Raw genomic sequence first — 21,382 nt, 5'->3', positions numbered from 1 at the left:
CAGAGAAAAGCCTGCACATTTATTTCATTTAAGTTTTATGTGACACAAGAGCCTTTATAAGGGAATGAAGACCCAAAGAAGTGGTTAAATCTGAGTGTTTTGATACTAGGTTTGAGGAAGAGTGGATAGTTGTGGAAAAACATGATAGGACAAAAAGCGTATGAGCTTTGGGTAGTAAATTGGTGGAAACTTGGCAAGGCCCATGTATTGGGTTTCTTGGCATCCCTCCATTTTCAGAGGTAAGGATGCTCCCTTACTCAGATACAAGGAAGATAGCTCTGACAGGAGAGTTTCATGACCTGACTCAAGGGGGAAGGGGGTCAGAGAATCCTTCCTGTACCTGCTGTTTCTCAGATTCCTTCAACTTAAAATAATTATTCTGTCAAAGTGGCAAGTTTGGAGGTGACATATCCTGAAATCCTTCACTTTCAGATTTCACTTCCAGTTAGCTGAGGGGAATATGTCCCAAGGGTAATTAGTGAGTGATTATTGTATTTTTGCTTGGTCCTTCTCAGCAGGAGGTTTTTACTTCTTCCCATTTCCCTTAGGAACACAAACTAGCTTTAGGTGAAGGGGGACAGGCCTTTCTTTCTTCTAACAGTAAAACATGGAGGTTCACGTTTCCATGATTCATATAAGTATGGTGCAGGCGGAAAGAAAAGTATAATTCAATTATGCAAATTCTAAACGCAGAATCACAAGTTAAAAGCTCATAATGGAAGGGATGACCAATTGCTTTATCAAGTAATTTTTTTGCACTGTTAAATTTCACTTTGTAGTTCCTTTAGCTGGGGAGCTGTCTTGTTGCATTTAAAATGTATTTAAAATGGAATTTGACTTGTGAAAATTCAGGTTAGGAGCAGATTTTCATGAATCCACCTACACCTAATGCAAAATCATCCTCTTTTTGTTCAAAGCCCAAGTTGATTGTCACTTGGAAATAGTAAAGACTTCAACATATGCTCTTGGCATAAATGCCTGAATTTGATATGCCAGAAAATTGTATTATTCTTTGAAATTTAAAAAATCTCTTCGGGAGATAAGTGTAGTTTAGTATGTTGATACGATTATTTTTTATAGATTCAGGTTTTCTTTCCATTTGGGTTAAGTGATGGGTATTCTTCTTGAATAGACCAGACTAAAAGTTTCTACATCCAGAATTGTGGTTAGCAGTAGGGCTCCGAAAATTAAGTATACTCAGATCATGCAAATCTAGGAAAACTAAGGAAGGATAGTCCGTAGGCAGAAAACTTGGGGAAATGAGAGTCAATTACATGAAGATTTTCATTTCCTGTCTTTAAACAGCCTTCAGGTTTAGAAGCATACTTAGAAAAACAGTGTTTTAACCAGTCTTAACCAAGACTTCTGTCTTGACAAAGGCATGTGGGTCTGCGTGCTACTTTGCATAAGAGATGGATGGTAGTGATGGGAATGGAGAGAAAGGATTCAAGTGTATTTCAGCCGCTTTGCAGGATAAGGCAAAGCAAAGAAAATAGCCATGCTGTGTGTCTCAAAGGGCCCTTGTGTGGGTATTTCAACTTGAAAGGGGATTAGCATTGGAAGTCTGTGATCATGTCAAACATTTGTAATTGAAGGTGGCTGTTGAAAATAATTCTTAACATAACTGGATTCTAGCAGTCTTGTTGATGATGAGGTAAGTGGAGTGAATAGGAAATGATCTGTTTGTCATCGCTTGAGCCACAAAGCCGAGAAACTTAGTCTCCGGGAATGGAAAGTTTAAAAAGCAACAACTCTGGGAAATGTTTGATATTTCAAATCAAAGAGGCTTTTGGTGAAAAGTACAGAAGGGATATATAGACGGGAATATATACCATTGAATTTTTGCTTTTAATATTATCTCTTGATATAGTTAAAACCAGACCTTTTGATTACTTTAATAGCCACAGGTCATACAGTGCTTTTGCCAAATTGTAAGACTAGATAACTTAAGTGCATGCCTCATGTAAACGGTTGTATTTTGTGAGCTTGTCTGTCCTGTTGTTTGTATGTATTTCTTGTCCTTTGAAATCAAGGTTTAGGACTTTTGGGGGGGAAGTTCATGGACAATCAGTAGCTCTAGTAGGTGCACATGCCTTCTATGTCTGTGGGTAAATGACAAGTATCATATTATGTAAATTAATCTGGACTTTGAAGTGATAAAGATACAGTAGGATTGGCTGCCAAAGAACATCTGTTACGTCTGCACACTTACACTGCTAATGAATGAACACTTCCCCAAGGCAGTCTGAGTGATATGCAGCTTTTGGGAAACAACAGAGTGAACAGGAAATGTTTTCCTTAGAGGTTTTTATTTGCTCATCTGAGGCAATAGAGAAACATTAAGTGATTTGTGGTGGATTTTATTTTCCTGAAGCACCTTCTATAACTTGAAATTCAATCAGTTATTGTGCTAAGGGATGGGTGCACTGACCTTGTCAAAAGAGTGAGCAAGGATTTCATTTGACTTTGGTTTGTTAGTTCACAATACTCATGTATATCTGGGTCTCTAACCTTGGCTTTTTATAACTCAGTAATCCTACGCAGTCATTCACTATGAAAACACTTGTGTTTCTCTTTTTTCTTTGTATTTGTTCATTTGAAAAGCCTTTCAAAAGGAATTGCAGCCTGCATGTGATTATAGCTATCAGTAGCACTTAAACTAACTGCTGAGATGAAACTTTTCTTTCTGGACCCTGCTAATTTCAGTTATCAATAGAAAAAGAAATTTTTTCTCCATTAAGAGGCCCGACTTTACTAATTGGTAGCTGTGCTTTGGGTTGAGCCTACATTCCTTAGGGACAGCATTTGATAGAATAATTTTTGACATTTTAATTTGACAAGAAACAATTCAGAGAAATGACCTAGACATGTGCCTGAAGTGAAGTCTTCTCGCTGTGATTGTGATACTCAGTGCCAGGAATGCCTTTGAACGTCTGCAGCACTTTGTAAACCCTGTGATCCATTTAATATGATAGTTCAAGCTTCTTGGCAGGTGTTTTCATAGGACCTTCACCTAAATGATTCTTACACAGTTTAAAGACTTTTTTCCCTATAGATACTAAGATGTGGGGCTGATGCCGTATATTCTACGTTTGTGATGAAAGCACAACTTTCCAGGAGAACAATAAACTTAGGTATGAGCTGTGTAAATTTTATGCCTCTTTGTTCTTTGATTATACTGTAGTCTCCATCTTTCTAACTCAGAATTATTACTTGCTTTAAAATTTTGCTCCTCGCATTTGAAAATGGTGGAATAGGCTAATTTCAGATACAAGTGATCTGTTATGTATGTATCTCCATATAATGGAAAATTTACATTTTTAAATGGTGAAGTTAAAGCTTGAAGCAAATCTAGAGTGTACACACACACACACACACACACACACACACACACACACACAAAAGCATGCATGCTCACTTATTTCTTAAAATTCATCTTAGAATCCTGCATTATTCCAAGTGTATTGGGGAATATTTAAAGGACCAAACACTTAAATGGGTGTTTGAAAAATATATGCTGACAGAAGCCTGGTTTCTAAGCCTGGGAAATAGGCTGAAAGAAAAGGAAAAAGTGATTTTTAGTTTCTTCTTTGTATGTGTGTGTGTTTCAAACATGTGAGGTTTTGTTTTTTAACCACCAGATAAGGTAGAAATGGATACTCTCAAACTTGCTCATGATGATAGTGATTTATTCCAGGTGAGGAAAATGCATTCTTTTTACTACCAGTGTATCCCCTGAGAGTGGGGTGGGTAGATGGTTTGGCAAAGAAGACTGCTTTGAGTCGACTGGTTACATTCTGTTACTTCTTTATAAGCTGTTATTAGTTTGTATCCTGTGTATTTTCGTGAAAAAAATACTTTAATTGATTTGCCAGTCATGTATGTGTTATGTGTGTGCTTGCTTGCTCTTTTCTCTTTCTCCTGAAAACACTTATCTGTCTGCTTCCTGTGTCTCTCCCCCTCCTTTTCTCTCTTCTTTCTTTTTCTTTTCGCTCCCATTTAAATATGAGGAAAAAGTTAACATCCTCCCTCTCACTGTGTAAGAATGCCTCTGTCTACAAATAATTTTTGTTTTATAAAGACCTATTATTTAAATCATTTTTATATTTGTTTTTAGTAAAATCATTTATTTACTGTATTTAGCAATCCAGTGTTTATAATTGCACATAAAGAAGAAACACCACTATTCAGTTTTCCTCTAAGAATCAAAAAAGTCATAGTTAATATTAACATACATACACTTGGGCTTGTATTTTAACACTTTTGTTTTTGTTTTTACAACTTTCAAATGAAAATCATGTTGGAATATGACTCCTGACTATGTGATGTGCTACATTAACATTACTTTAAAGATTGTAGTTTTACTTATAATCATCCTAAATTTGAGTTAGAAAACTTGAAATTAACAGGAAAAATTCATTGTATCCCTTTGATATAAAATATATTTTTAGAACAACATCAAGTCATTTAAAATTTACTTTGGAATAGAGACTTCATACTTAAACAGACTTAAGGGAAATAAAATCATTTTAAAACCTTTTTCAGCCATTGTGCACAGTTACTGTTGGAGGTGATTGCCAGCACTGGAGAATCAGGAAGTGTGTAGTTTAAATTCTTCAGGATCAGATTATATCACAGATTTTCTTTACACATGGTGTTAAGTAGATATTAAGTGACAGCATAACTTGCTTTTCCTTTCTTACCTTTGGGAGTCTCAAGAACTCAGCTTTAGCTTCTAATTTGTGTTATTTTTAGATTTGTTTTTAATTTTAAAGAGTATATGCCTTTACATTGTGACTAATTATCTGAATAACTTAACTTTCTTTAGTATAATGTGTTTTTAAAAGTATGTAAATATCTAGTAGCCAGGTTTTAAAATTTCGGGGCAGGAAACTTTATGAAGGAATGGAGGTGATGTCATTACTTTTAGGTAAGATTAGACGTGGAGGTTATGTTTATTTGTTATGGTTATTTGTTAGTTTTAGGATCCTTTACTTCCTGTTTATGATTTTCTTAACATTGAGTGTTGTTGAGATAAAATATGTTTGCCAAAAACATAGAACATATGGAGTAGAACATATATGTGAGAGTACTCTTCAGTCCTTATGTGAATGTGGGTCTGTGTTAATCGATATTTACTTTAATCCTTCCCATAAGAATAAGATCTAAAAGTACAAAGATGAGACATTATGTGAGCAACTGCACACAGTTGAAGAATAGTACTTGCTGGTTGCTTAGAAGGCAAGATAATGTAGATTCCAACGAATTATTTTAGTATGGAAACAGACACAAGTATATGAAAAGTAAATGAATTTCAGTGGTGTAGCCATAGTAAGTAAAAATGTAGAAAAAAAACAATTTCTAACTTGAATTCAAGTGAGGTCCTGGTTCCTGTTTATGCTTTGTCTTTTGAAGTATGGGAGGAAGTCAGGTGTTTTAATGTATAAATCTTTGGTGCAGTGATCCCTTTGTATATTTGAATAGAGCAAAAACCCTAATGATAATGGATTTCCTATTCCATGGATGGATTAGATCATTATATTGTGTACTCTTCATCTGAGTGAATCTTAGTTTATTTAGTTTCAGATGTATCTAACTAGATGACCTGATAAATGCTCCTCTGTAAACAAATAACTTATTTTTATGCTTCTCCAGCATCTCCTGCTTTGAATATTCCTCAGAAATCATTATTATGTCTTTTTAAAAATTTTTTTTCAAAGACTTGATTTTTCCATATGTTTTATTTATTTTTGAGAGACAGAGCACAAGTCGGGGAGGGGCAGAGAGAGAGGGAGACGCAGAATATGAAGCAGGCTCCAGGCTCTGAGCTGTCAGCACAGAGCCCAGCGCAGGGCTCGAACCCACAAACTGTGAGATCATGACCTGAGCCAAAGTGAAGATGCTCAACTGACTGAGCCACCCAGACGCCCCTAAAGACTTTATTTTTAAGTGATCTCTACACCCAACTTGGGGCTCAAACTTCAAGATCAAGGGTTGCCTACTCCACCAACCAAGCCTTCCAGGTGCCCCTCATTACTGTTTCTTAAGAGTCAGATCTGAGGAGAAACCTGAGACCATCATGCCAATTACATTAACCTCTGGGAACAAAATGCTTATCGATTGACCTTCACAGACAACTTTCAAAAGGCTCCAAAGCTTTATTATCGGGAAAAGATGATTGGGAGGCAAGGAACAGACAAAAGTAGCTATCTAAACAGAAAGAAGTCTGGCCAAGTAGTTCGGAGATCACTTTTTTCTTTTGAAGTCTTGGTTTCACATGATCTTGGCCTAACTTGAGCTCTTTGGTTCTCTTTTACTCCTTTTACTCCATAGGTAAAATGAAGAGGTATTTGTGATGCTGACTTCCTTATGGGAAGTTAGAGTTAGTAGATCTTAAAACGCTTTCAAAAAGGTAAAAGTACTATGCAAATGCAGGAGATGTGCATTATTACTTTAGAATAACTGAAAGGGCCCTTGTGAAAATAATGCCCGTGTTTAGACTAAGCAAAGCATACTATAGCCATTTTCTTCTCTGCATGGAAGGGGCTAGTTTGACCAAATTATCAGACAGACAGGATAGGGATAGGTACCATTGCACTCAGCTATTTTCCCTTTTGTGAGAATCTTGAAGTTCAGTGTTTCTCTGGGCAGCTAATCTTTGGCAGCGAGGCTTTGTTCCGATAGTGGCATCTGGCACCAGATTGATTTAACCACGTCTGAGGTTTGCTCTTTTCAGAATGTGCTCTCTAGGCAGCTTCTGTGTGGCTGTGACATGACCACACGCTGTTGCTGCTTTTCCTGCCTTCTAGCACCACATGTGAGGCTAAGGCCTTCTGACACCTGCCATTTGGAACTTTTACTTGCTGAAAGATGTCAAGATTTTCAGACAAGATGAAGACAGATATAACTGATCGTTCTTTCCTTTCTCAGGAATCAGATGAGGGCATTTGTTCCATGGATGAATTGCTGAAGTATGCAGCTCTGTTAGCTTTGGAAAGCACATGGGGTTTATGTAGATTTGTGTGTGCTTGTTTATGTGCTCTTATTCTCCTTTATACCTATTTGGTGTGATACCCATTTGCTATTTGTATAAGTAAAGGTTTTAGTGTTTACTTTATGGATTTCACTGGATAAATGGTGGGGTTAGGGCAGAGTACTCCTCTGTATTCCTCATTTTTATTAAGAACCTCACTAGGAAATTGCATATTTTCAAGGACGAGCTTCTTTTATGACCGTATTGCCATACACATGCACACACTAATGACTGTCAAATCTTCAATGGCCAGAAGTAAGACATCTTATTTGAGGTCCTTGCTGCTTCTGTTTTTTTCTGCCTTGAGCCATTCAGAGGAAAGACTGGTGAATAAAAGACAGAAGTGCTAACCTGTTGAGTTTGTTCCTTGTAGTAACTGGTACCTAAATGATTGAGGAAAGGAGCTGAACTCTGGTATAAAATGAAAGCTTAAAAAGCTATTATATTTTGCTTATTCTTACCCTTCAGTTTTGTGGCTAAATCGTAATTGGCTGTGTGCTATTATGTAAACTCTTCTGTTTCTCATATCTTGATATTTATGTTGGATCACAAGCCCAGTAACATCACAAAGATGGTGATACCCTAACTTGTTATAATTTAGGAGTTTTCCACTGACTCGAGTTATTTAATTGAAAAAAACCACCACCACCACCAACAACAAAAAAACATAAATGGGGTGGATGAGAAGATGACTAAAAGTGAAGTTATTGGGATTGTTGAGACTGTGTTGAGAACCCATGGATCACCTGTGAAACTATATCTTCTGGCATCTCTTTGGACAGCTTCTATTTAGTGGCCTTAAGTGGCTAAGTGGAAAAGGGAGAGTGAATATTGGCCAATAGGCTTGTTCCTTGTAGTGTAATGTATGGAAATTAGTAGAAATATAAAATCTGTCTCCAGCAATTGGAAGGCAGTGAGGACTAATGACTTCTGTGTTAATCAACAGTATCTATGCATTGGAACAGAAATATTTGCAAACATTTTAGTGGAAGCCTGGTAGTCTTACAGTAATCAAAGCTTCTTGCTTTACATTCTAGGTTAACTTGAATTATATACGGGACTCGTGCTGCAAATGGATTTTCTTTATCTTTTAACTGGATCCTTCCTATTTTTAGGGTTTTTCCATAAAGTCACAGAATATGTATCTCAGGTCATGGTTATAGAAACAATGTTCATATAAACTTAATCTTATGATTTACTTTTTGGGTAATCATCAAGGGATAAACATATAGTATTTTGGGTTTCACCTTAGAAACTACTAATCTTACTACTGCTTCTACATGAATTAAACCTACCCTATATATTCTTGAAGTATGTTTCATACACTTGCAAGTTATAGTTCTAGACAAGATTAGAACTTTGGTTGCCATCTTTGGCTCCTCTTGATTTAAGGTTCAATAGCTTTTCAACAAAGGAAGAGCTGTAATGATATATGAATTATCTTAAAAGGCCCTTAAGTGAGGAAGGCTAATAAAATCAGACAAAAATATCAAGATAAATGTATCTTTCAGGGAATGCTCTTGTCTCAATAATCTCTACCATGGCGCACCATTTATCTTTGTTCCCATTAATTTGTAGAGTTGATATATTTCTTACATCTTTAAGCATGGTGTTAAAAGCCATAGGACTGATTAATAATTTTGAAAATACTGGCTCAGAAGTTCATATTGTGTAGTGCTAGCATTCCTTCCATTGTTCCCAGTTGATATCTCAGGCCCATTTGCAGCTGAATTTATTCACCCCATAATATGTTAAAGCCAATTAGTTCCAAATTCTCTTTTCCTGTTTTACTCCTAAAAACAGTAAATATATTTAGGATGGTAGTTGTGATAGGCTTTGCTAAAACAAAACAAAACAGAAAAGCAGATGTGAGTGACGTTTACATATTTGCTGACGTAGATGGGAAACCACTAAGCTTTCACATTTTTGAAGGGTTTGTTATTTCTTTTGAATTTTTGAGGCTTTAGAACAGTGGTTCTCAAAGTATAGCCCTAGACTTCATCAAAATTAAAAACCGTTGTGTTTCAAAAGACCATTAAGAAAATGACAGGACAAGGCAAAATTTGGAAGAAAATGTATGCAAGTCACGTGTCTGATAAAGGACTTGTATTTATAATGCATAAAGAACACTTCTGATTCAATAACAAGGAGACAAGCCAATTAAAAATGGGCAACAGATTTGAATAGGTATTTCCTAAAGAAGATTAGGGAAGGCCAACAAATATGTTGAATAAATGCACAGCATCATTATTAATTAAAGATATATAAATTAAACTACAAGTAAAAAGATGCCACATAACTACTAGAATAGCTTTAGTCAAAAAGGCAGACAATAACAAGTATCATCAAGGAAATGAATAAATTGGAGCCCTCGTTAGTTGCACCTAGACAGTTTCTTTTAAAATTAGGCATAAACTTATACTTCAGCATTTCCACTTCTGGGAATCTGTCCAAATGAAATGTGTGTCCAACATAAAGACTTATTCTTTTTTTTTTTTTAATGTTTTTGTTTTGTTTTTTATTTTGTTTGTTTTTCTGAGAGAGAATCCCAGGCAGTCTCTGTGCCAGCAGCACAACAAGGGGGCTTGATCTCAAAAACAGTGAGATCATGACCTGAGCTGAAATCAAGAGTCAGATGTTTAACCGACTGAGCCACCTAGGCTCCCTGCCACATTATTCTTAATACCAGAAAATTGGAACCAACCCTAAAGTCCATCAACTGGTGAAAAGATAAATAAAATGTGGCGTACCTAGAACAATGGAATACTGTTCAGCACTAAAAAGGAAACACTGATGCTACAACATGGAAGAATCTCAAAAATCTCATAAGTGAAGAAGCCAGACTCAGAAGACCATATATTTTATGATAACATTTATGACACATGTCCAGATGAAGTGAATAGAAAATGGATACCTGGGGCTGGAGGTGGGAATGAAAACTGTAAATGCGTACACACTGTCTTTTGGGGATGAAAGTGTTCTCAAATTGGATTTTGATGATGCTTGTGTAACATTTACTAAAAGTCATTGAATTATACACTTTAAGATGGGTGAATTTTGTGAACTGTGAATTATACCACAGTAAAGCTGTAAAATGAAAAGTGTGGTCCTAGGCCTAGCAGTGCCAGCACCACCAGATAATTTGTTAGTAATGCAAATTCTTGGCCTCAGGGGAGCAGAAACTCTGGGGGTGGGGCCCAGGGAGCTAAGGTTTAATAGCCTGCAGCACATTCTGATGCAGGATCATGTTTGAGAACCTTTGTTCTAGAATCAAGGAAGGTCAAATGAGATGAGGATAGTTTGGAGTATGGTGTGTGTACATTCAGACTACCCTGTTCCTGTAACTGCAGGGAAGGTTTGAATTAAGACTGTTGTAGTAGAGCTAAAGAAAATTACAGGGCAGTGGGAATAAAAATAAACTGGCCTTTCATGTTCTTGCTATGTCCCCACGAGAAGCTTTATGATTGTGATGTTTGTGTACCACATATGTTAGTAAATTCCTGTGTACTTTTAGGCTTGCTGTTACTTAACAAACATAGCATAAACAGGTTCATTTGCCATAACGACAGTGGAAATTTAGATCCTTGAAGGGAATTATTTCTCCTAAATATTTACACAGTATAATATAGCAGAGCCAGAAATGTGCAGTGATCCCAAAAAAGTAAAGATCTGACTATAGATAAAGAAGTAAATGGAGCAGTCAGCTGAACTGAAATTCATTCTCTCCTTCCATCTGTTCAGTGTATCTTTAAAAACCATGATTAGAAACGTGGTTGATCTGGAGTAGTGGTCTTATTTATGCATGGCCTGTGTGTTCAGGTTTGATTTTTCTTTTTCTTTTTTTTCTCCCTGGCATTATCCGGGTGGCCAAAAGAAATTCTGACGGTAGAGGTTGCTCCAGAATTGGGCTTGGTAATCCAACTTGCAGGCTGCTAGCTGGTGAATGTGTAAGATGATGTTCCTAGATAGGGTCTCCCTTAACAGGGATTGGGGAGCAGCGGGGGCGGGGGGGGGGGGTGATGGGTATGAAAATTGATCAATGTGTGTCATTAGTGAAATTCACTGAGATTGTCAATGGTAATATTTAGAAGAGTATTAGGGAATGTAACACAAACCATTGCTGTTACCAAAACTTTATTCTGTGGGTAGAAGGAACTGGGCTACAAGTTGTTGGCAAAGTAGGTCTGTGTCCTTTTAATTATTGTTATTATTTTACTTTTCATTGTCTCATTCCTTTGCTTCTCCCCTTTTTTGTTACTGTTCTTTCTTAAAACTTTTAATAATTAGTATTGCATTATTGAACACTTACTATTACTGACAAATTAGAATAGTGTATCTTCTAAGTTGGTAATTCCGATTCTGGGTTCTTTGGGTTTTGTTTTGTTTTGTTTTTGTTTTTTTAGAGAGAGAGAGAGAGCTGGAGAGGGGCAGAGGGAAAGGGAGAGAGAGAATCTTAAGCAGGCTTCTCACCCAACATGGAGCCTGACGTGGGGGCTCGATCTCACAACCATGAGATCATGACCTGAGCCTAAATCAGAGTCAGACACTTAACTGACTGAGCCACCCAAGCTGCCCCTGACTTCTGTTATTGGGTGGATAATAAAGGAATAAAATATTTTGCAGTAAGTTTCATTCTAAAAAGTCTGTCCTCTAGCAATCTGAAGTCATATTTACTAATGGATAAACTCCCATAGATAAACTAGAAAAGGTGAAAAGATGAGTTAATGAAGCAAACTTTTCCCTTTGTAAGAAAATTCGACACAGTTCTCTGTGCAACTCTCAAATTTATATCTGAATAGCATTATGTTTGAAAAAGAATAAACAAATGCAGATAATTGGTTTATTACATGAGTAAGCACAAATTGAGTCAATGAATGATTTTGGAGTTAAATGTAAGAATCAGAAGAAGCATACTTTTTGATGTATGGGGGTAGGGGACTCGGCAGATAGGTTGACATCATGTTCTTTAAATCAACACATTTCAAAATGTTGACCAAAGGACATTTTCACTGTAAAATCAGGTCATTATTATTTTTGTGTCTTATCAGTAGTGAACGTGGAATGTTTCCAGTACTGCTGCAGACGACAGTTTCCTCTGCAGTTAATGCTCCTCTCTTTGGGCCGGATTTTCTTGTCTTGGAGCTAGGAGGCCCTGTCCTTTTGCTTAGTCTGACATCACGTAGGCTCCAGGCCTTGTGGTTGCTCCTGTGGCAGCTTTTTCTTGAGCTCCCTTTGTGGTACCATGCAGTATTTGTGACAACTTCATGTTGATCTCAACTGTAGATGGGGAAAAAGAAATAAAGAAGGGATTTTTAAAAGAGAAAGCAGAAGGTGAAGGGAAGGGAGAGAGAGAATAAAAGGGATGCTTACTGTGGAGAGTAGTGGAGATGATCACTTCTGCTGAAGCCATTCTTGGTCAGGAGTAGCTTCTACCTCACTTGAGGGACCCAGCCTACAAATGGGAGACTAGGGGCACCTGGGTGGCTTAGTCAGTTGGACGTCTGACTGTGGCTCAGGTCATAATCTCACATTCATAAGTTTGAGCCTGTGTCAGCTCTGAGCTGACAGCTCAGCCTGGAGCCTTCTTCAGATTCTGTATCTCCCTCTCTGTCCCCCTCCCCCACTGGTGCTCTTTGTCTCTCTCAAAAAATAAATAAACATTAAAAAAAACCAAACCAAATGGGAGACAAGCTCTCCATCCTTTTTGTCTTTCAGTTTGTTGACAGTATAGCCTGTGTGTTTGTTGCTTTCCCCTACAATAGCATTTGAAGATACCAGTGATTTTTGGCATCTCTGGCATTGAATGTCCTACTGCCAGTAGTACCAGTGATTTCAACATAATATTTTGACACAGTGGTCCACTGTAGAGACATAGCATCCTTGTGAACATAGACCTCTGATACTAAATAGCATCAAAACTAACCGTTGGTTTGTTTAGAGCCTGGAAGGATAGGTAGCTGGTGCTCTGAGGAAGCTCAAACTCCAAATTAAAGTTCTGCTCCATAGTTGCTAATTTGGGTCTTCCTTTTTTTTTTTCCTCTGTGGCTGCAAAGTGTTCTTTTTATCTATGTATGGAGCACTGAAGGAAAGGTAGCCGAGGGAATTCTGTACTGTTGAAATCTTGCTGTGTGGGTAAGGTATGATAGGATGTCCATCTGGGAGTACGTACCCACCTTTGGTAGACATTTTAAGTTCTCCCGGGATTATGATGGGTCCTCTGTGTGATTACTGTACCTTTGCCAGGCTTATTCTCTTTGGAAAATGCTCAGATTTTGAAAGAAGGCTTGGAATTATGCTTTTTTCTTTTCTTTCTTTTTTAAAACTAGCAATTGAATTGTTTCTAATGAGTCATCCACCAGATGGTGCTAGTGTTACATATCTGAAGGTGAACTTCTTTGGCGCTATTGAAATCTTGAGCTTGTGTGTTTTCTTTTTCTCTTTCACCATATTGTTTTTAGTGGTTTTTGTTTTTTTTTTTTTTCCACGCACCCTGCTTTCCTGGCACACTACCGTGTCACCTTGCTTCTGGTACGCTGTGGGTAGTGAACTGATTGTTCCTTGGTGATCATGAAGGATAACTTGGGAAGTGGATTCAGAGGCCAAGGACTGAGTAAAACTTAAGGATATATGAAATATGTAATTTCTTGTAAAATTTTTCATCATACATTTGTTTCTTATCTAGCCTGTGTGTATAAATTGAGAACTTGTTCTTTCTGCTCCAGCTTTCTTTTGTTATGGCAGTGTCATAAAACTTATTGTTTGAGATCTAGAAGCCATGTGTGGAAGTTATTTGTAACAAATGATATGTTTACCCATATTAAATTCAAAATAACTTTAATAACTGTACAAGAAAGTTTGGTAGAATAAAAGAGAATGTTGGGTGCTATGTGATACCATCTTTTGTGGCAATTAGCAATTGTTATTTTAAACTTAAATTTTAAACGTTTTCTGTTTACAAATATTACATGGCTATTGAAAAAAAATTAAAAAAAAACAAGAATGCAATTAAAGGAGTAACTCATTTAAGCACTTTTAACATCACATAAATCTTTTTTTCTTTTTATGTAAAAATTTAGGTAAATTTTAAAATATTAGATTGGTCTTATCATAGTCCTTTTTTTTTTTTTTTTTTTTTAAGTTTATGTGTTTATTTTGAGAGAGAGAGAGCATGAGCTGGGAAGGGGCAAAGAGAGAGGTAGAGAGAATCCCAACTAGGCAGAGCCTGTCGCAGGGTCTCAACCTCACAAACTGCCAGATCATGATCTGAGCCAAAATCGAGTCAGAAGCTCAATTGACTGAGCCACCCGAATACCCCTCATGTTTTAGTCTTATAACCATTTTTTTTTCACTTAGTTTTTGGCAACTAATTTTTAGTGACAGTGTAGCTTTTTATTTAATGAACCCTCTAATGATAGGGGTTTTGGTTTTCAGTTTCTTTCCATTAAAGCTATGCTCTGACAAATAGCACTTGTTCATTTTTTGTGTATTTTTAAATATCTTTTGTATAAATTCTTGAAAATATCATAGCTGATTCAGAAAGGATGCATGTTTTTTTAACTTCTGATTTATATTTTCAGGATACCATCCAGAAGAGTTCTACAGCTTAAACCTCTTTAACAGTTTATGATTTTGCTTGTTTCCTTACTTCCTTATCACCACCAGGTTACCCTAGTTTTTAAAGTGACTAGACATTGCTCATTTGAAACTCCCTGAAATGACAGTTCATCACTAAATATAGGAACTTAAAATTGCTTTGATATTGTCCTAGAAATAAAGTTTGTGCTTTAACCATTAAATCCTAGAGCCCCTTGTGTTCACGGGGTTTTGGTTTGGGCCTTGTTTCCTATCCCTAAAGGACAACAGCCATCCTTTCATACTTTAGAACAGGTTATCTTGTGTGCAGAGCACAGAATCCAGGTCTGTGTTGCCTAACTTTTAGTACTATGTATTACTTGTTGCGGAGCTTAGCTCAAAGCATTTACTCTCTCTCTATATGAATGTTTCTCAGTCTGAAAATTTGGAAGAAGAGTTTTTAGATCAATTATTTTTAAAAACTGTAGTGAAATAAGCTGTGCATTTAACCTAGTAGTTAGTGTGTATTATTATTTTTTTTTTGGTGGGCAGAAGGAAGATATGAAAGCTGTTAGCTAACAGTAAGGTTTGAGGAATTCCAATGTACTTTTGAAAAGAATTAAAAACACATCAGTTTTTGTTAATTTAAGCAATATATCCTGGCTGATTTTGATATCTTCCTAAATAACTGCATTTTCATTTAAGTAGATTACCTTTGAATTAAATTCTCCTGTTAACGTGAGGAGGCATGTGATTTAAAATAAGAGAAAACAAAGCTATTTTCATATTTGGGAAATGGGGAGAAGAGAGGAGACATCATGTAACCTTGTAAATGAATGTGAAAACTATTAGCCTAATAACTTAAAAAAACAAATGGCTAGTTCCCCTGTCTCATGAAAGGAATCCCCACCCTCCATCTCAATTTCGTAAAAGAAAATTGCCATTTTCTTATTGTCAGAATGAATAGTCACTCTAAGAAAAGTACTTGAGAACTGGGTTTTAAAAGATTCATCAACATACAATCTCTTTTGTCAGAAGATACTTACAAATTCTGTAGTTTAAGCCTAGCTTTAAAAAAAATAAAATTATATTGATAAATGGTCAGATTTATGTAATATTGAATTTTACTTGAGATAACAAAATTTAGCGTTTTTAACTTAAAGAGTTTTTATTAAAATTTTAAAAAATGAATTTAAGAGTAAATGCATCTGTGTTGTGGGCATTTCAGTTTTTAGTTTTGACTGTATGGTTTGTATATTTTTAAATAAAAGAGACCCTAAAATCATGCTGAGTTTGATTAAGTGTTTTTAAAAATACCTATTTAATTACAGAGCATTATTACAGTAACATATATATCTGGTAAAATGTGAGTCCAGTGTGGTAGCTCCTGAAATGTACTTTCCTATTTTTAACACTTGAGATATTTGCCATATATATATATTTAGGTATTTACATGTACCAGCAATTTCATTGAAGGAACTTCAGAGCACTGTAATAATATTGAACCCTTAGTTCATTTACAATTCTCTCATTTAAATTCCCCCCAAATAATAAGTTCTGCTCAAAGTCTTGTCTGCTTTATGGCAAAATAAAGAAAGTAATCAAATTGCTAAGATTATGAGTCCAGTTTCTTTACACCTGAGAGAAATTTGTTTTATGGAATATAATATTTATTAAATCAGGAGCTGTCTGAATTTTATGTAAAGTTCCTTTTTGCTTTTTTCAAAATATATTAGAGATAATTGGAGTACTTTTCCAATAATTTATTGGGAAACTTGCAATACACAGAAAGTGGCTTATAAAATCTAGCATGCTCTCTGAATGTCTATCCTTGAAATCCAAATAGGAGTGAACAGAATGGGGGTGGGGTCATTATAACTTTTGTTCTTCTCAGCTTCTCCTGGAAAAAATCATCACCACTCCCAGCTTGATTTGTTTCATTTAATTCTTGCCACATACACTTCTTAGGTCCTTCAGTGTTTTATATTGAAGAAGTCAGTGTTGAGGTTTTTCTGTTCATTTAGATTATTGGAGCATTCTGATCTGTGCTTAGTACTGAACTGTTTATTGGACCCATGCTATGTAATAACTAAAGCATATGAAATTTACTACATTTTGTATTGATTTAATATTAATGTTAATCTAAAATCTTTTGGTGCAGTGTGTCACATCTGTTTTGTATTCCTCTGTTTAAAAGAAGTGGCAGTGTGGTATTTGGAGGAATATTTATTATCTGAGTGTTTTTCTTTGCAACAGTTTCCCTCAGTCTACTGAGAATTATACCTTCCAAGAGACAGTGAATCACCCAGAAAATTCTCAGGTACCAAGTTGCTAAAGGCCACAGTTAATTGGAATTTGTAATTACCACTTCAGTCTCCTTTACTTAATAGTGGTAATTTTGGAGCCTTCTTGAAATGATAGAAAATAAATTTGTGGTGAAATTTTAAAAAATATTCTTTTCCCTTAATAATAGGCCCAGCCTGCACTTCATAGATGCTCTAGGTTTTTTTAGGAAAAACAAAACAAAACAAAACTTTGTTAGACTGTTGATTTGTGTTTGAAACCAGATTTTCCATGACTAGTGACTGAATATTCTTATACTGTGATGGTGCTTCCTAACCTCTTTTGGGGTTGTGGATTTCTTTAAGTAATCAGTGAAAACTATAATCCCTTTTCCTAGAAAAAATGGATAAACACAAATATTTTGTATACAGTTTTTATTAATCCTGTTTTTCCTTGCCTAGAAGACGAAGGGCCCCAGGTAAGGAAGTACCACTATGATGGAACTGAAAAATCCCTTCTAGTATGTTGGTTTTAACATCCTATTATGCCACACTAAGAGTTTTCTTCACTTCAAGCTTTATTTGACATTACATTTTCTCCTTGACCATTACATAGTAGAAGATAAGCAGAATCTAACTCTTATATGGAAGAAAAAGCACAATTACCTTTTCATTTTAAAGTCCATCTCTGAAATCATAGAACATATTTGACCTTCTCCATGCTTTAGGTTCTGTTAGACACAGAAAACAAAACCCATTTTACCTTTTGATTGGAAGTGAAGGCATTGAAAGAGAGAAATGTGCTCCTATGGATCCATTATTTAAGAAAATGGTTCTTCTTTAAAAAGATATTATTACATGTATTGTTTAGTACAAAAATATGGGTTTTCATTTTAATGAGGGGTTGTAAAGCTATTCAGAAGTTATTTGTGCTTCTTTCTGCTGGTTAAGAGCTCATTCTTGGGTTTCAAGCAGATTAGGGTTCAAATCCACCTCAGTAGTTTACCTTCCAAATGACCTTGGGCATATTACTTATCTGTTAAAGCAAATTTTGTAATACACACTCATTTACATCCTTTTGTATCCTGAGGGTAGTATTGATGAGGAACAGGATAAACAGCCTTGCTTTTCAATCGCAGCGTGTTCATTTTTCCTATTATGAAATTTAGGACAATAGACTTGGTTGCAAAAAAATATAAATCTTCATATTCCCCAAAATAATCTTCTCAAATTTTGGTGGTTTTTAATTGTTGTCAAAGTTCGGTCAAGAGTTCTTGAAACACAAGGGGTAGCAAACTAACTTTTTCACACTTTTCTTTATCAGTATTCAGCTCTTAAAAGGGGGCAATATGTTAAAAGGTATCCACTAAACTTGTCTCATAATTGAAGTAAATATTGAGGAACAGAGAAGGGAAGAAATTTCTAATAGTGGATTAAAAATTAAGTGCTAATATATTTCTGCTTTTGAGTCTTAATGCCTAGATGGCATGGCAGAGAGGTATAGGTCTTGTAAATTCTAAGGGTAGATGATGTTTCTTTGCATGTTTTGTCATAATAAAATGCCTCTAATTTTAAAAATGTTGAATGAACTGTAGTGATGTCAACCACCATAAACAGGTCAGCTGCAGAAGAGTGGTGTATGAAGTATTTAGAGGCAAAGAAGAAAGGAAGAGGATGATGTATGGGATGCTTTGATTAAATAGATGCTGAAATGAAATGGTTTGACCAACTGCCTGAGGTCAAAGGCTTCAAGTTTACTGAAGGATGATTTTAGATTCTCCTGAAAAGAAGTGGAATAATATCCCATCTGATCCCCTTCCTGTTCACATTGTGGTTGTTCATTATAATTGAGTAATAATAATGGAAGTGTCTATGGCAGTGGTTTTTGTATATATCCACGTATGTACATATCCACACAGATGTGTATGTGCTTTCCATGATGCTTTAGAATGGTTAACTCAGTTGGGAGTCATTAAGTGTCAGTCAACAGCGGATTATAAAGAGAATTTCAGTGTATTCTGGAAATTTGAAGTTGGCATCAGGGGAGAGTATCCATTGTGTTTTTCTATAATCTATTTTATTACTATGGACAGGAAACAACTGAATGAATTCATTATGTATTTAAACCTGTGTATTTCTGGGGCACCTGGGTGACTCAGTTAAGCATCTAACTCTTGCTTTTTGACTCAGCTCACCATCTCATGGTTTGTGGATTCAAGCCCTGCATTGGGCTCTGCGCTGACAGCTTGGCACCTGCTTTGGATTCTCTCTTCCCCTTCTCTCTGCCTTTCCCCTGCTCGCTCACTCTCTCTCTGTCTCTCTCTCTCTCTCTCAAAAAATAAATAAACCTAAAAAATAATAAACCTCTATTTCCTCTGTGCAGAACACAAACATTACTTTATCACTTTATGTTTATGAAAAATTAAATGCTATAGGTACCACTGAAATAAAAAGAGAACAGGTGTTTTGTTTTTTTTTTCTTATAATACCCAGTCTTATTCATTTATTTTCTTCGACCAGGCAGAAAGTTTGGAAAATTATATTCCCCCTTTTGTTTCTTCTCAGTATCGTCAGTGAAGCAGGGGCATCAATCTACAGTGTCAGCCCTGAAGCTAACAAAGAGATGCCGGGGCTGGACCCTAATTTGAGAAGTGCAGGTAAGAAACTACGAATCATCACAAAAGCATGTGACTGTGATACTTTGGACTTATGTTTTAAGCAAGCAAAATATTTATCCAAAATCATTTAGAAGATATATACGTAAGAATTGGCATATTAGGAAGAAAGTGGTTGATTAGGATAATTAGAATTATGGAACAGAAGAGGAAGAATACTAGAAATTAGCCCAAAATGCCTTTAGTAAAATTAAATGCTTGAAAGTTAATAATAAAATTAATAAGATACTCTAAGATCTCATATTATTACTATAAAATATTATTTATTATAGCTTTTTATTGGCAAAATTAATATATTAACCTAAATATATTTATATTGCAAATTAAACACGCATAGTTTATTGCTAAATATTTGTCAGATGACCAGTTTCTCTTGTCTTGCTAATGCGGTTTCATTTAATGTTTAAAACAGCCTGCTTTGAGTTTAGTCACATTAAGTTGCTTGGTTTCTGTTTTGTGGAATAGTTAAAATCTTGTGTGTGAAGAAATTAAGATAGTTTGATATGTCCTGTGAAAATAATTTGTATTATAAGGAAAATGTTGACTCTGGTCAGAACATTTTTCTGTGTAATAGCTGGAAATTTAGACTTTGTTAGAAACGGACTTTTGAAAAAAATTTTAACTTAAAATTTCATTGGCTATTCTTCAAGTTTCATTGGCTATTCTTGAAATATGTACCTGGAGATACATATTTGAAATTTTTTGCATTAATCTGAGGCTAAAAGCCTACTTACATCCAAAAGAGCTTGTAGTTTCCCTTTGATTGTTTGCTCCATGATACAGTCTAACATGGTCATCTTCTCAAACTCAGATCCCAGCTCAAAATTTTGATCCTTCTGTGAAACTTTTCCCTGTCACAGCAGTTCAGTGTGGGCTTTGTCTCCTTGCCATGTGCTCGGTCGGAGGAGGAGATATAGTAATCATATTGGGAACTGCTAATAATTGCCTTAGTCTCATAGTTGCCCTTTTAGACATTGATTATTCCCACTTTACAGATGAGGAAACCAAGGCTTAAAGAGGCCACATAACGAATAAGTGTATATATATGTACTTCTATAATAAAAGGATACTTTTTTCTTTCTTAAATAATAAAATTCAAAACCTTCCAAGTTGGTGGCACTGAAAGATAATCTTCTAACAGAATGTTTGAGAGAAATATCGTCTGGGGGGTGGCAGTCTCTCAGACCTACCACTGCTATGGGGGCTGCTGTTTCCTCTTCACCACTGGCCTGCATGGGTGTGTAATTGTCACAGTGTTGTGGGTGAGACAGGATTACAACATCCCAACAAGACTCTGAAAATAGGAGATAATAAAAAGAGGAATCATTATATGGTCCTACTTACTCAGATTCCAAAGGCTGGCTGTGTCTTCAGTGTGTGATTCACCGCAGGTATGCCTTCCTTCTGTGATTTAGCTTGCTCTCGTATGGCAGTGACTATGTTTGATCCATATCAACTGAAAAAATCTACCTAGACATATTGAGTCTTCCAGGAGTGGTCCTGAAGGCAAATGCTGAAAGAAGCTCGGAGTCTCTATTCTTGGTTTTCTAGGGCCGCCACCTTTTCAATTCATGATTTCTGACCAGAGGTCCTTCTCTTTCCTAGTGACTGATGCCAGGGATGACTTTATACTTCATTTGAGACCTGTGCTACCTATGGGTGTGGGTTTTACTTTTTAACCCTCTGTAAGTTTACTCTGTCTGAACGTAACAGAACCTTAACATTCATACAGTGTTAAACATAACGTAAGATGACCTTCCGATCACTACATCTTCTGACCTGTTTGTCAGCTTATTGAAAGCAGAGGTTATCCTTATATG

At 35.9% G+C, this 21,382-nt stretch overlaps 1 protein-coding gene across 2 annotated transcripts in view; it reads left to right on the top strand.

Annotated features, from left to right (window-relative positions):
- The window catches only part of SRBD1 (S1 RNA binding domain 1), a 192,504-nt gene that overhangs the window by 76,800 nt on the left and 94,322 nt on the right, over positions 1-21,382 (top strand). For both annotated transcript variants that reach the window (XM_047068610.1, XM_047068609.1), the window contains exon 14: positions 19,453-19,544. In XM_047068610.1, coding sequence (XP_046924566.1) covers positions 19,453-19,544 — 92 coding nt within the window. The remainder of the gene's footprint in view (positions 1-19,452; positions 19,545-21,382) is intronic.

This window comes from Lynx rufus, unplaced genomic scaffold (assembly GCF_022079265.1).
Source record: "Lynx rufus isolate CCGP_SWC_20201006 ecotype Redwood Valley unplaced genomic scaffold, mLynRuf1.p SCAF_8, whole genome shotgun sequence".
Taxonomy (NCBI): Eukaryota; Metazoa; Chordata; class Mammalia; order Carnivora; family Felidae; genus Lynx; species Lynx rufus.
The sequence above is the reverse complement of the archived record's forward strand: the minus strand, read 5'-3'. Positions and strand labels throughout refer to the sequence as shown.